The sequence below is a fragment of the Astatotilapia calliptera genome, chromosome 5 (assembly GCF_964374335.1).
Source record: "Astatotilapia calliptera chromosome 5, fAstCal68.1, whole genome shotgun sequence".
In the NCBI taxonomy this organism is placed as follows: domain Eukaryota; kingdom Metazoa; phylum Chordata; class Actinopteri; order Cichliformes; family Cichlidae; genus Astatotilapia; species Astatotilapia calliptera.
In genome coordinates, this window is record NC_137426.1 from 10,286,531 (window position 1) to 10,301,198 (window position 14,668).

At 40.9% G+C, this 14,668-nt stretch overlaps 1 protein-coding gene across 3 annotated transcripts in view; it reads right to left on the reverse strand.

Annotated features, from left to right (window-relative positions):
• The window catches only part of arhgef10la (Rho guanine nucleotide exchange factor (GEF) 10-like a), a 114,931-nt gene that overhangs the window by 56,109 nt on the left and 44,154 nt on the right, over positions 1-14,668 (reverse strand). For all 3 annotated transcript variants that reach the window (XM_026167151.2, XM_026167152.2, XM_026167150.2), the window contains 3 exons: positions 14,398-14,570; positions 11,456-11,571; positions 9,996-10,123 (listed from right to left, as the gene is read on the reverse strand). In XM_026167151.2, coding sequence (XP_026022936.2) covers positions 9,996-10,123; positions 11,456-11,571; positions 14,398-14,570 — 417 coding nt within the window. The remainder of the gene's footprint in view (positions 1-9,995; positions 10,124-11,455; positions 11,572-14,397; positions 14,571-14,668) is intronic.

The window sequence follows — 14,668 nt, forward strand, 5'->3', positions numbered from 1 at the left end:
GCAGAACAATACGCTCAGAGAAACAGCACCAACAGAGCACCAAAAGAAATTTTTCATTTCATGGGACTTTAAGTTTAATACAACAAGATTTTTTATGTCATAACAGCTGCTTGCCTGCTTGTAGCTTTACAGCAGTTCAGTCCAGTAAGCTGGGGCTTTATAATTTCAGCCTGTACGTCAACATTCAGTTTGGCTTGTGATGATCACACAGCGTGGTCCCACTAAATCGCTTATAGGTAGCCTCCAGTGTTCAAAATGCCACTAATGCATGGGCTTCAATGGCACAACCAGCACAGGCTCTTTTGAAAGAAACTCAGAAACAGTGGGAGACCAGATAGTATAGGTGTGAAAGGAATAGAGGAACAAAATGACTGGTAGAACGAAGGATTATTATACTTGACATACTGAGAAATTTGGAAATACATGTTCATTTTAAATTAATATAATTTCAGTCAGCATGTAACAGCTTTCTTAGTTTTTCTTTTAAAAAAAACAAGATTTTAATCTCTCAATCTAAAAGGAAGACAAGTTTATGAATACCATACTTAGCAGAAAATGATTCTGCTATTAGAGTGACAAGAAAAGTTTCTTTTAACTCTTTTCTAGCCTTAATGTGACAAAGATATTAGTAGATTTCTTACAAGGAGTGCAGACAGGGAATGAGTGATTTGGGCATTTCTTTATCCTCAAAATACACAATATGCTGGCAAACCATAAGACAAACTTAGTCATTAATTAATGAAGGTGCTCAAAAGTTGAATAAATGGAAAGGGAATAATTTACCAGAGGAAACAAATGCCCTGAACAACACTAGCTACTCTGTTTATGTGTAGTTCCATTATGAACTCATAACTTGAAGTTAAACAAAGCTGAAAAATGACCTACATCCTTATATCCCATTAATATAGTTTGCTTATGGCCTTTATACAAATTTGCATTTTGCCTCCAATGCTTTATGGTAATATTGGTTATCAGTATCTACATGTATTTACAGGTTGTTTCTTCAAGGTAGGCAGCACGTAGAATTAGAAAGGTTATTTCGTAAAGTCCTTTTAAAATTACATGAGTTTAAAATATGTATGATATGAAAGGGGAAAAAATGCTAACTTTTAAATTGGATAAAAATTCAAAAAAGTAAAAAACAAAACAATTAAAACAACAGTGCAGACAGTAACCAACAACTGAAAATGTTCAACATTCTCCCATATTTTCTGAATATGTGCATATTTTCAGATTTAGGAAACAAACTGACAAGTGAGCAACAGAAAACAGAAAATTATTCGTGATAAATAGCACAAAGGAGTTACTACAATTTGAATTCAGAACAATCTGAATTTTATCAATGCAAACTGCAGTGAAAACATGTGAAGACAAAATATTTTACTTGCACTGACTCCTCCCTAACGCACAGCCAACCACCCTAAATTTGCCAGCTGTTAACACTGTCAATAGCCTTAAAGCCAGCTGGTGTTGTGTCTCCTTTATCCCCTCTGGTCAATTTCTTTTTCTCTGTAGTCCTGGGTTGCAAACAAAAAAACATGTGCGGTGAACAAATAAACGTCAGTCAAATTGTTATGGGCTGAGCCTTCCTGGCTGCTTGAGCTTAAAGCACTCAAATGCTTTATATACTATGCATGGTTGCCATGCGCTTGAGCACCATTGTGCTATATCAGATAGAAATTTTACCTTTCACTAACGTCTGGGATCACACAAACACATGTGTGCTGACTCAGCAGTAAACAGTAAATGATAAAAGTTGAGGGTAATTGTTTGAAAGCAATAGTCTAACTGCATTATACTGCAGTCTATATTAAACTGTTAGCTAGTGCCTGAATGTTGTTACATAAAAAAAAAAAAAAAACCAATTTGGTGCATTAAAATTCACCTGAACGCAGGAAATCTCGACAGGTCTCGACACCCCAAGATTCTCAGCTTAATGTGTTCCTTCCTGGTGCTGAAACAAGACCTATGCCTGTGACACTGAGCGTGTCTTATGTAAAAGCTTTAAGCGGGTTTTCCCACCCAATAGAAAACACTCCAAGTGATTACCAAACCAGGTATCAAAATGGGTCGTGAAATGCAAGGTCTCTCCCAGAGCAAAATGTTTTAAAGTAGATTTTCTGTTTGAATGCCATTACTTAAAGGTTGTGTAAAGTGCTAGAAACACAAAACTCAGGTAATAGACGCCTGTCTAAACACTTAGTCTCTTCAAGCATCCCCTTTTGTCAGGCTTTTTGTCAGCTTGAGACCACTAGTCATGCATGTGTTGATTTTTCACTCTCTTTTCAGTCAAATACAATAACCTCTAAATTCCTAGCAGTCTAAAACAAGACTGGCAAAGACTGCCCCGAGTTAACAATGACTCATTGTTAGTCAGTGTCTAACTACAGACAGACGGTGGTGTGGTGTCTGGCTTTATTGGAAGTGCAAGTAAATTGTCTAGCCAAGGATGGGACATCTTTTTAGAGCGCTAAGCAACTTTCCAAAATAATGCTTTACCTTCAGTCACCTGTACAGCTATTCTGCAGTGATTCTGAGGCAATGAAAGGAAAAAAAAAGTGCAAGGGAATGCAGAAAAAGGGGTGGGGAGGGGCTAGGGTCTCAGGCACACATAAGAAAGACAATTTCACACTCAGGAATCATTAGAAGGCAATTGAGTGGAGAGCAGTGCGTAGTCGGATATTATGCTTCTGTCATACCTGCCACTGCCCGCCACAAATTAATTTTCATTTCATAGAGGAAGGATGAAAACGTCAGAGAGAGACACACACGTATAGTGAGAGAGAGAGATTGAAGACAGGAACAGAATAAAGTAACTAAGATCTCAAACTTCCTTGACATGTTGAAAAAGTGGACCTTTCACAAAGAGGTGTAATTCATACAATTTGCTGCTTAAATATAGGAAAGGCAATTTGCCCAAGACAGAAGGGTAGACAGGGTGTGATGAGAATACAACTACTCTCTTGGCTACATTCCTTAGGTAACACTTCATGCCCACACGGCATCAAACATGCTAAACTGAGCGCAGTCTCCATTCCTCCCTCCTGCCCTCTGATTGACAGCCGCAGTGCAGGTGTGGTGCATTGCCAGAATGGAGAACTAGACTCGGGCATGCTGGCAGAGGCGAGATGAGAAAGGCTGAGAGGTAAAGAGAGAAAAGGGAAGGGGAGGGAAACAGAGAGAGGGCAAAGCGGGGCAAGGGAGCGGAGAGAGGCGCTCGCCCAATGGATTTATGGGAGCAGGTCAGTGCCGAAGCACACGTGTGATACTAATGCACAAGGACGGGACAGATGTAGGATTGAGTGCTGAGTGGCAGCCTGTCATGCACCCATCCTTCAGTTCACCCCGTCCTCCAGAGAATCAAAGAGAAAGTTTGTTCTGCAAAAAGTGAGATAACTAAGGGAAGCATTCAGATGTAGTTCTGGTATGACTTGATGGAACTTCAGGAGAGATACACTTAAAGTGCGTCAGGATCGAATCTGATTTATAGAGGCGTTTCATGATAATGTGCAAAATCATGTTTGGCTTTTGGTGATGCAGGTTGCAACTTCCAGAGCGCCTAAAATCTGAATGAATGCTCAAACCGCCACAGCAGCAGTCGTGATACTTAAATGTTTGTGAATCCAGTACCAGCACAGCCCTCCTGCAGATGACACAATAAAAACAGACACGGACAGCATACACTGTGGTTTTATCTGCGATACTGTTGATCGCAAGTAAATATCTGCTTGTCGGTATTAATACAAGTCTCAAGTCAGCCTGCAATCCTTGTAGTGGAAATCTCTCTGCTACACAAAAGAATTATACTTAGAGGACATGGTTAAAATTAATTTAATTTCATCTTAATTGGTTGCCTCGGTGTTTACAGTTAAAGTAGTTAACAGGGTGAGGTGACCTTATTATATGATTTATTCCACAGCTTAAGGCTACATTTAAAATAAGCAGTGTTTGATGTGAAGTGGGTTTTTTCCCCCACTTTCTCTAGCTATATGGAATTATTCATTTAAAGATTTCTGTGAGCTTGGCAGAGTTGTTGTTAGTACAAGTTATTTTTCTTTGCATTATGAAAAGTTAATGTTAACTCACAAGAATCATATCTTTATAACTATGAAGGGGAGAACAGACAGCTGAGTGGGCCGTCCACTATCTCATTGATGTTACTGTCAGGCGCTGGAGATATAAATAAAGGTTTAGAGCAACATTTGACATCTAAATTGAGTGGTATCTAGTAATTAAAATTCATGGTGTAAAGGTTAGAAGCATTTATACAAAAAAAAAAATCAATACATAACAAAAAGCTATTTATGAATATGTTCTTGTGGAAACAGGTTCAGATAATATAAGATACCTCTTCAGTTAATGAGAGCATACTCCTCCAGCAGCCCTGACTGCTCGAGCAGTGAGTAAAATGTTTCCACTTAAAGCTGACCATGGAAAACGTGTCTTAGGTGCCCCTCAGCTCCAGCCCCACTACAAACGATAACTAGCACATAGTAGAGAACGGTGGTTATTCTTTGCCACATACTTGTGCGAATGTGGGTACTGTACATGTGGGAATAAGAAGGGAGAAAAAGAAACAAAAGAGCAACCTGTCCCTGGATAAAAGTGGCTATAAATAGAAGAACAGCGCAGGTAGGTGCAAAGGTGGAGTGCCTTTCACATAAGTATGTATTCACATGTATGTTACAGATGTTATACTAACACTGCCATCTTCAGAAATTTGGGACAAGTGTCTCCCGCTGCCCTGGATGCTTTCCAGTACTTAGGCCGGTGGCCAGGATCCTCACTCCGTTGTGTGCTTTTACTCATCAGCCTGATGATTTGCCTCACCTGCCAACCTCAGTATATATATGTCTCATTGTTCCAGATAACTAAATGGTAACTAAATCACAGAAGTGCCGACACAAGATCCCTTCTCTTCAGTCCAGCTGTGCTTAATTAAAAGAGTCATCCTGTTATTTAGTTACTCCGCTGCCCTTCCCTGCAAACAATTCAGTTAGTTTGCTGCCTGTTCAAGCGGCAGATTTGCTTGTCGTTAATTATCAATTTCTACTAAAAGAGTAATGTAAAGTTCAATTCTATTTTAGTCCCCTTTTATTTGTGTGACAGACAACATCTGAGAGTTGGACAAAGCATGAATAACTTTAATCTAAAGCTAAAAAAGTAGTCCAAGTAAGAAACCTTTTCCTGAAACTAGGGCTTCCGGTACTAATATCAAGTCATGCCTTCTGTATGTTTCTTGTTAGACACGTGGAACAATCAAAGAAAAACCTCTGTTGTCCAGATGCAAAGATAAGACTTTCAGTCAGAATGCACTAGAAATCAGTCATCTGACTGCGAGCTGAAGTACTGCCACCTGCCTTGCAGGCATTCGGCACATAAAAGCTTCCGTTAAATAAAAAAAGGAAGAAAAAAATGTTTCTCTGCTACTGCTCTTTTGTGTATGCTGTTCTGGTGGTGTAAGTGGATGAAGCAACAAACACATTTGGTTAAACTATGAAATTTGAACTCTGTATCTATCGCTTGCCAGTATGGTCCATGAATCTATGCCTGTGGTTGCTCCTGCAGACGCAGTAAAAGAGGATGTTAATGAACTGCTGTCACACGTAGGCTGGTGCCTTTGAGGCAGCAGTCGGGATTCTCTCCACGTACTCGTCTGTTTGCAGTGTGGAGGCTGTGATGTGGTGCCTGACTGCAGAGAGTCGCTTGCGGCCAGACAGGAGGGGACCAACTCAGTACAGGGGGTCCCTGCTGCGGTCCCACTCTCTCACCAGCAGAGCAAAGGCTTAGCTCTGCGTGCGAGAGTGTGTATCTATGTTTCTGCCCCATAATGTGTGTGCCTCATCGTGTGAAATACATGCTTGCTCTTTTTGCAGTTGCATTTGTCAGTGGGAAGTATATGTGAATACATGTAACATACAGGTGCTGGAAGCAGTGTGATGCTTATGAATCATACTAGTCACAAAATGGAAAAAAGACAGTTAGGAAGGAGCTGTGTGTGTGTGTGTGTGAGTGTGCGTGTGTGTGCGTGCATTTCTAAGAAACACAGACTGTGAACCAGAAATTGTGAACCATATTAGTCACAAAACAAAAAAGGACAGTCAGGAAAAAAACAATGTGTGCGCGTGTGTGTGCGCATGTGTGTTTGAGAGAAATAGAGCCAGTCTGTCCACTGCTCTCCCCTACAATCTGCTGCTATTGCACCCTGGGTAGTGTCAGAATGGCTCGGGTACCCGCTGTGCCACCTGTCACCCCAGCCCCGAGGCTCACTGCCGGTCCAGCCACCCAGCACTGAGGCCCAGCCTCAATTAGATTGCTATCACACAACCAGAATTGGCTCTTTTTCCCTACAGGAGAGTTCTCTCTTTCAGCTGACATTGTTATCTTTTACGTCACCACAAAAACTCCAAGTATGATTTCAACACGAGTCTTGCTCTACAGTATTGAATTTTTAAGTACAAATATACAGCTTGGACATATGTCGGGGTGGGGAATCTCCTTGTCAGTTCAGTTGCTAATGACATTATCACAGGAACTCAGCAAATAGGGTACCCCTTAAAGGGGAATTCGGGGACTCTCTTGTAAGCGTGGCATCTGGCTCCACCAAACATCTGAGTAAGCAGATTGGCCCTGCAGGCCTGGTGTGACAGCCGATGAGGAAGCTAGGAGATGTGGGAGAAGTGATCTGCACAGCTCCGCTGCTCAAGCTGTCATTTTAGCTTGGTTTGGCACAGTTAGATTCTCTCTGGCTCTGAAGCATTAGGCCCACTCTTCTGACTGCCGCTGCCCTGCCGGCACCAAGCCAAATCTTTCATGGGGGAGGTCGCTCATCACTCTCACTCTTTCTTTCTTCCTCTCCTCCCCCTGCTTAGTATGTCTCAGCAGGGCTCTGGCTTCTTTATCGCAATCTTTCTCTTTTTGTCTTCCCTTGCCTCTTTCTTATCCTATTCCCAGCAGAAGCCACGAAATGGAATCCATTATAATCTGCCATTATTTGCTATTTTCCAGTTCTTGTTCCAGCACTCTAAGCTACTCGTATGCTCTCTCCTTGCCGTCTTTGTTGGTCTCTAAGTAGGTGTTCAGTCATTCATTAGTCAATCCACCCACCAGGATGCACCTCAACATGTAACACTAGCACTTCTGTGCAAGGTAACCTTCTGTGCATTGTATGCAGCTTTGTATTTTAACCTAAGACAATAAAAAAAATCAAATGTTTTTTTGTTTTTGGACTATTGAAGAAAACATGCCTGAAAGTTCATAGTATTGCATTTTACAAATTTTCTGTGACTTAATAAAACTAAATAAAAGAACTATAAGACTACAACATTTATATTAGGAAATCCAATTATAGGACCGAATATCTTGCATTTCAAGACACTATAAACACACCGTAAATGTAGAAAGATATTACCGGGCAATTCATCAAAATTACACATTAGGGGCCGAGAGTTAAGTAAAGGCCAAAGCAAAAAACGTTTCTCATTATACGCTCGAAAAAGAAAATTTTGTGGAGACAATTCATTATTCAATCCAAGCACTGAATAAAATGAATTATTTGAGTTGGGTAATTACGCAGTCACGACAGAACAAACTGTTCCCACCTCTGATTTGCAAAAGGTCAAGGTGCCTGTTGGCCCACGGTTCTAAGAGCATGTATGTCACCACAATTCCTGTTGCTTTTACCCATTCCTATTTTTCTTCCAGTATTTTCTGCCTCGGTCACATTAACAAATATAAAAATATATGAATTTAGGCATTTAAAAAAATACCATAAATAAAAAGTCAATGTTAAAAAAAAATAAATGCCAAAAACATTTGTTTCAACATTTACTCGTGACCATTTGCTGCAAATATAAATGAATTCAAGTGTTCCTGAGATGCTGTGTTCTTGAAACAGGAGATTAACCTCTGAATTCTAAAATCTAATCAAATGAGTCCAAGTGAATTTTTGTGCCAAAGCTGTAAATGTTTCCTCAAGGCACTTAAGAAATGTTGTGAGATGTATCAACATATGCACAAATGTACCCAAAAACAGAAAGCTTCCAGCCACAGCTTTTGCCAGCTGGAACTGTAACTGACTGTATATAAAAGATGGATGTACCCACTGTGAAATCAGCGACCGGTTTGTGGACAGCCATTAGAAAAGCCCTAGAGCAGTAATCAGCTTATGCTAGTAATGGAATGGAATGGCTGTAACACAACTCTAAAAAGTTGTGAGCAAAAGGCTGGAAAAGTAAATGGTACTAAAAAGAAACAGCTGGAGGAACATTTTGCAACTAATTAAGCTAATTGGCAACAGGTCAGCAATGTGACTGGGTATAAAAAAAGAGCCTCAAAGAGGTTTACCATTCTGCAAAAAACTGCCCTGTCAGGATAAAATTTCCCAGTGCAAAGACTTTGAATTTCTTATCATCATAATAATACATAATATCAACACAAAATGGAGAGTGACTGGAGAAATCTCTGTGTGCAAGGGACAAGGTCAAAACTCAGTATTGGATGCTCATAACCTTTGGGCCCTTGGACAGCACTGCATTAAAATAGACTTGACTTTGTCGTGTCAATCACTGCATGGACTCATTTCCAGAAATCAGCGTCTGTAAACACAGATTGCAATGCCATCCACACATGTAAGGTAAAGCTATACCATGCAAAGAAGAAGCCATATGTGACCGTGATCCAGAAACGCTGCTGTCTTCTCTGAGCCAAGACTCGTTTAAATTGAAAGAGGCAAAGTGGAAAACGGAAAACTGTAAATTCTTTTTTTGAAAAAATGTAAGCCATGTTCTTCAGACTAAAGAGAAGAAAGACCACCCAGCTTGTTATCAGAGCAAAATAACAAATCCTGACTGTATGGACTTGTGCATACGGAAATGGCACCATTAATACAGAAAGGTGTATATATAGAGTTTTTAGACCAACCTTGAATATTTCAGTAAGACAATACTGTCCCGCATACTACACCTATTACAACAACAAGGCTTAGGAATGAAAGAGTCTGAGTCCTGAACTGACCTTTCTGCAGTCCAGACTTTGACAAATAAAAACATTTGATAACACGGAACAGAAAAAAAACAAAGAGCAAAGAAAACCAAGGAGCAGCTAGAATCCTATATCCGACAATAAGGGGACAACATTATTCTCCCACAAATCAAGCAACTGGTCTCCTCAGTTTCCAGATGTTTCTGGAACGTTTTTTGAATTTTTCTGCCATTTTTTATCTTTTAGATTTTTGTCAGTTTAAAACACAATATCTGTAACTTATTACATTCTGTATTGATTTGCAAGTTACACAACGTTCCAACATTTTTTTTAAATTGTGGTTGTAGATTTTTGTGTTTTTAAGCACCACTTTTCTCACTCTCACAACAGAGACAAAATAGCACTCACCAAGTGCCAAAAACCAAATAAGTCACAACTTTAAGCCTTTATATAATTTAAATGGTTGAAATATATGTTGTATGCCAGTTATATAAAAAAATAAGTAAATCATAAAGACCAAAAACATCTTTTCAATTAGATTTTAAACATGTTTATTTCTACTAAAATGTTGGAATTTTTAAATGACTCAAGCTCAAGTGTCCAATTGAGGAACTGCAGTTTTTTTGCGTTGCGCATGGGCTTCATCTATCAGCCTCGGCGGCTGCTTGGCATGGAAAAGTAGAAATGTTGCAAAGCATAGGGAGCATGGATTCTAGCCGAGCATAAGCCTAATTCTCCACGGTGATAGAACATGCACAGTAATATAATAACTAATTAATATACTCATTGGTTATAAAACGCTCATCACTGGGTGTTATCGTTTAGTGGTTTATGTGACTGCCAGGTTGTGTCAGTGTTTGGTAATTTCATCATTTGAACATTTAAACCATTTACCAAAAAACACTTTTGAACTACTGTTAATGGTGTTTTGTTTTGTTTTTACTCTTCATGTCATATACACTTAAACAGTACATTTTACTTGGATCCACATCTGTATGTGAAATACTACTCACTTGTCTGGCCTGCCAGGCACCTGCAGGCGTAAGCGACATTTGTTAGCACTCTGGATCTGTTCTTCTTTGATGCGGATAAGCCTCTGCAGAGCCAGACACCAGTCCTGGGCCACAGTGGTGTTGAGGTTCTTTGACAGAAAAACACACAGTTAAAAATTGTTTCTCAGTTCTAGCGTACACTAGGTCATCTAGCACAGACCCAAGTGCACCGAGCACAGGTGTATACTATAGATGTACTTGATACTGTTGCACACAAACTGAGAAACTGCCACACATCCATTTGAGAAAAAAAAACTGCAGTAGGTGATTTGAGGCAATGTGCTTCAAATAACATATTGAACAAGCATTTTTATCTTATCAAGCGAAATTCTGAATTGACTTCAGTACCAGTATCCATTTTACAGTAAAACATAGACCCTCAAGTCAAACAGAATCAAATCAATTTTCTGAAGTCAATGAGCTGTGCAGAGATATTCTGTCTATTTGTTCAGCGGACAATATTAGAACTCTGTGGAAAGTGAATGTCATTTAGTGCAAGGCGAATATCACTCTTCCTGAGGACATTATGCTCATTAAGTGCAGGGAGGCAAAGGTGCCACCATTAGCCTGAGAGGTTCTTTGGTGATTGCTGGAGTATACCTCCCCGGAGGTGTTACTGTATGCAGTGTATGGCACTGTTAATGTGACAGTGCTGCACTACTGTGCCCTGATTTAAACTCTGCAGGAGGGGTACTGACAGCTTCTTTTGCAACATAACAAATCTGACACTCCTTTAATATATGAGAGGTGCATCTCATTCTCACAGTTGTGCTACTATTGATAATTAGACGAATTTGAAACCAGTGATCCGAGAAGCATATTATACATCTCATTGTTCATACTTAAAACATCTTGAAGCCTTTTGCAATATCTTTTACAGGAACAGAAACAGACTCCCCAAACGGTCTTTTCACTATCCAAATGTGATCACTGAGTTTACACTGAGTTCAGAGATTTAATTTAACTGAGCATACTTCATTGTTGTCTTTGCTACCTCTGTGAATCTTCAGTGTGTTCTCAAGGCTTAGAAGGTATTGTCAGTTTACAGAACACATTCCATACTTCAACCATTTCCATTCCATGCCTTGAGATAACGCATTTATGAATAATTTGTGATGCTGAAAGCGGTTTCTGAGAGGAGAACAGCATGCCTCAAGGTCAGTGCAAATTTTTTTCTTCTTTTTCTATAGTTGACAATTAAGTTCTCTAAGCAAACTCTGAGAGATTTAGCCTTTGCAGCCATATGACAAACGACACACTGTGACTTTTGTGGTTTGGCCCGTAGAGTCAGCTGGACTGACAAAGCCAATGTCCAGTGCCTTGTCTTTCAGCTAATTTTGCTGTACTACAAATGTTCTGGGATACACACTTCCCTGTGAGACACTCCGGGAACAGCAAAAGTCGCATAAAGAGACAAGTACCTGATATGTCCCTTCCAATGTACCCACGAGCAGAGTGACCTCTTCCACAACAGAAAGGTCATGTTGTAGCTCTTGTAGCTCCTGGTAAAGCCGTGGAGGGCCTAGGATTGCTCTACCTAAGAGACAACACACAAAGTTGGAGAGTTTATGAAATGACCACCTCTACTGTTATTTAAAGAATAAGACGTTGTTCAACAACTGCTAGTAATGAGGGAATATATTACATATGTTACTGTTACAAAAATAAATGTGGATAATAATGAAGAGACTTTTCAGGTTTGAGAAGCTGTAACAAGTGGACAGTTTACAGCAGCAGTCCCCAACCTCCGGGCCTCGGACCGGTACCGGTATCACTCGTTAATTGAGTGATAAAAAATAAATTGATTCAATCCCACTTCAGTTTATATTATAAATGTACTCAGTTTATGGACCAACTGGCCAGATTAGGTTTTAAAAGAATTTTATATATTTAAGCAAAAGCTTCAAGGTCACAGTGTTCAAAAACTGTAAAGAACATGGTGACGTTGTTCCTTAGAACTCATGGAAGTGCTGAAAGAAAAGTTGCTTTTGTTGAAACTCCAGTGGCACTAATAAAAGAGCTTCGATGTGCAGATGGATCGATCTTAATTATTTGTTGAACTACAGAGAGTGAATTTATGAGTAAAAAAAAAAATTAGATGGAGAAACTGTTACTTGGAGCCATGATGCCCTTTTACTGGCCAAAAGGAATGCAGGTGTCTCATTAGACGCAAAATTCAGCATCGATTTGAGCTCCGCTTCCTTCAAAGTCTCTCTCTCCTACTGCCAGGAATCAATAGTTGCGTCTCCTCCTGTCTGCCATCCTCAGTCCTAGCTCCCCTGGCCCACATCTCCCAAGCAGCAGGCACTATGAGAACCACCTAATTAAATTCTGCAGGTAGCTTTTGCTCCAGAGCTGTCCTGCACTGTCATCACTACCACACAATAAAGTAGCAGAAGAGCAGAACTGGTGGGCAGGCTTGGTGAGGCATGCATGTCCAATGGGACCTGCAGCTTTCTGTGTATTCACGTGCATACGTGAAATTAGGGTATAGCCAAAATAGGGAAGGGAGAGAGACAGAGAGAGATAGCCTGGTATTGTTCATCTAAAAAGCTCCATTGCAGCTTTTGGGGTTTAATGGATCTTTGACACAGAGAGACAGTGACATCTGTCATCTGTGGAAGGAAATCAATAGGTGAGACATCTGAATACAAAGAGGTGGGCTGCGAGCCGCAAAAACAACGTTTTTCTTTTCTCCCCGAGGAGACTGCCGGGAACCCTGTGCAGGTTTGTCGAGTCCTCGCGGGCTTGCTGTTGGCTATGGCCAGAGAGGTGAATGTGCTGAGTTGTAATCCAGCGTAATCCAGTTGGTGAGGCACGATATGGTTTATACACTCAGACACGGCTATCCACACGAGCCGCCAGGCATATAACTCACTGGTGTGGAAGGCTTGAGCCCAGAGGGGTCCATCCTTGCACTCAGCTGCTGTACCGGTAATGTTAGCTGGTAGCTTTAGAGACAATGCAGATTCACACCTGCACCAAAATCCTTGTCTGACTCCCAGCCAAAGCCCACTGTTACACTTCTGACAAAAAAAAAATAGCTTTTCTGGGAGTGGGTCAAAAGGGAAGCAGCAATAAAAAGGGCAAAACGAGGTAAGACAGCATGAGAGTAAACAAATGGCACAATTGGCTTTTCAGGAAATAAAAAAAACAACCCATAAACATTGTCAGGTCTTCTGTGTATTAGTAAAAAGAAGTAGAGAGACAACACGATAGAGACACAGGCAGATTCATTGGGTAGAGTAAAAAAGACTGGCCTGCATGTCCCTGAAGGCCAGCTTTCTTCAATAAAGAAGGGTACTGGGGCCTGCAGAAGATGAAAAATGACTCCATTTTGAGCCATGCTGAGCGAGAGAAGGATTTAGACTAGACACCCGAAACCTGAATGACATCACAGGGGACTCTAAATAGATGGGACAGCCAGTCAGAATGAAAATTTGGGAAACAGCCCCCAGATGTTCAGAGAGGTTTCTGGATAGACATGATTATGATTACCACACTGTGTCGAAATGGCAAAAAAAGAGAACAGAGAATGTTAGAATCAGTATCCAGCACCTCTCAGGGGCATAACATTTGCAGAGTTGTACACAGGTAAGGAAGACAGACAGGTGGGTGAGAGCTAACCCTAAACGATCCCAAAACCTTGCAGCAATGTAGTGAGTATACAACCACAGACTACCTGAACAACTGCAAAAACTAAATCCTCTGAGAATCTAAACCAACTCTCAAAACACTAGCAGCTCACCGAGTGTGACACGGAGAGCTCTGAAGAAGGCGCCATTAATATTTAAGTCATGGAGCTGCAACTTTAAAAAGTGTGTAGCATTACATCCTGATAAGGCTTTGTATCTCCCTTTTCCCATGGCACATTTATCAGGGATCTCGTCAAGCTCTGTATACACCAGAGTTTTGTGAGGGGTGGTGGGAGAACTAGTGTTTCAACCACAGATTCCTATCTACAGCTACTGGCTCTCTAATTGGGCCTGGAAAGGGAGGGAATAATCTCTGCAGATTGATGACTCCACTCTAGATGTGTTTGTGGTCTATCAGAGAGTGAAATGAGACTGCGAGGATGATGCAGCAGGGGGCTCACTAGCCCCACATCGCTCTCCAAGATAAAACACCCCAGGCAGATGAGAACAAGTGACCATCATCACTATCCTCCTCACAAACACATCCTCAATCAGAGTGACAAGCAGCGCGGACGCATCTCCTCCCCTCCATGCGATGCTTCAGAACAGAAACAGATTAGGCTTGCTGAGTCGGAAGCAAGGGCTGGGGCTAACAGTCAGTCCCAGTGATGAGATTAACAAAATAAATGAGAAAAGACAGTTTGGCGTGTTCGCATTCTTGTTTTTACCTGACGTGAAGGTACCACTTGGCCTCTTAGCCCCACTCTGCTGGAACAAGGTGTCTTTGCTTTGAGAGCCCTCCTGCCCAACTTCTACTACTTGCACCTGTAGTAGGGGGGCGCTCCACTTAATGGTGTACTTGGGGCCAACAGGGACTAGGCTGCTGATATCTGGAGGCCCTCTGTTAGAGACGGAGAGAGAAAAAAAGGAGGGATGTAATTAAAAGGAAAACAACTCAAGAGAAAACCTCGCTCTAGCCAAATGCTCCCGCTAAAAGCA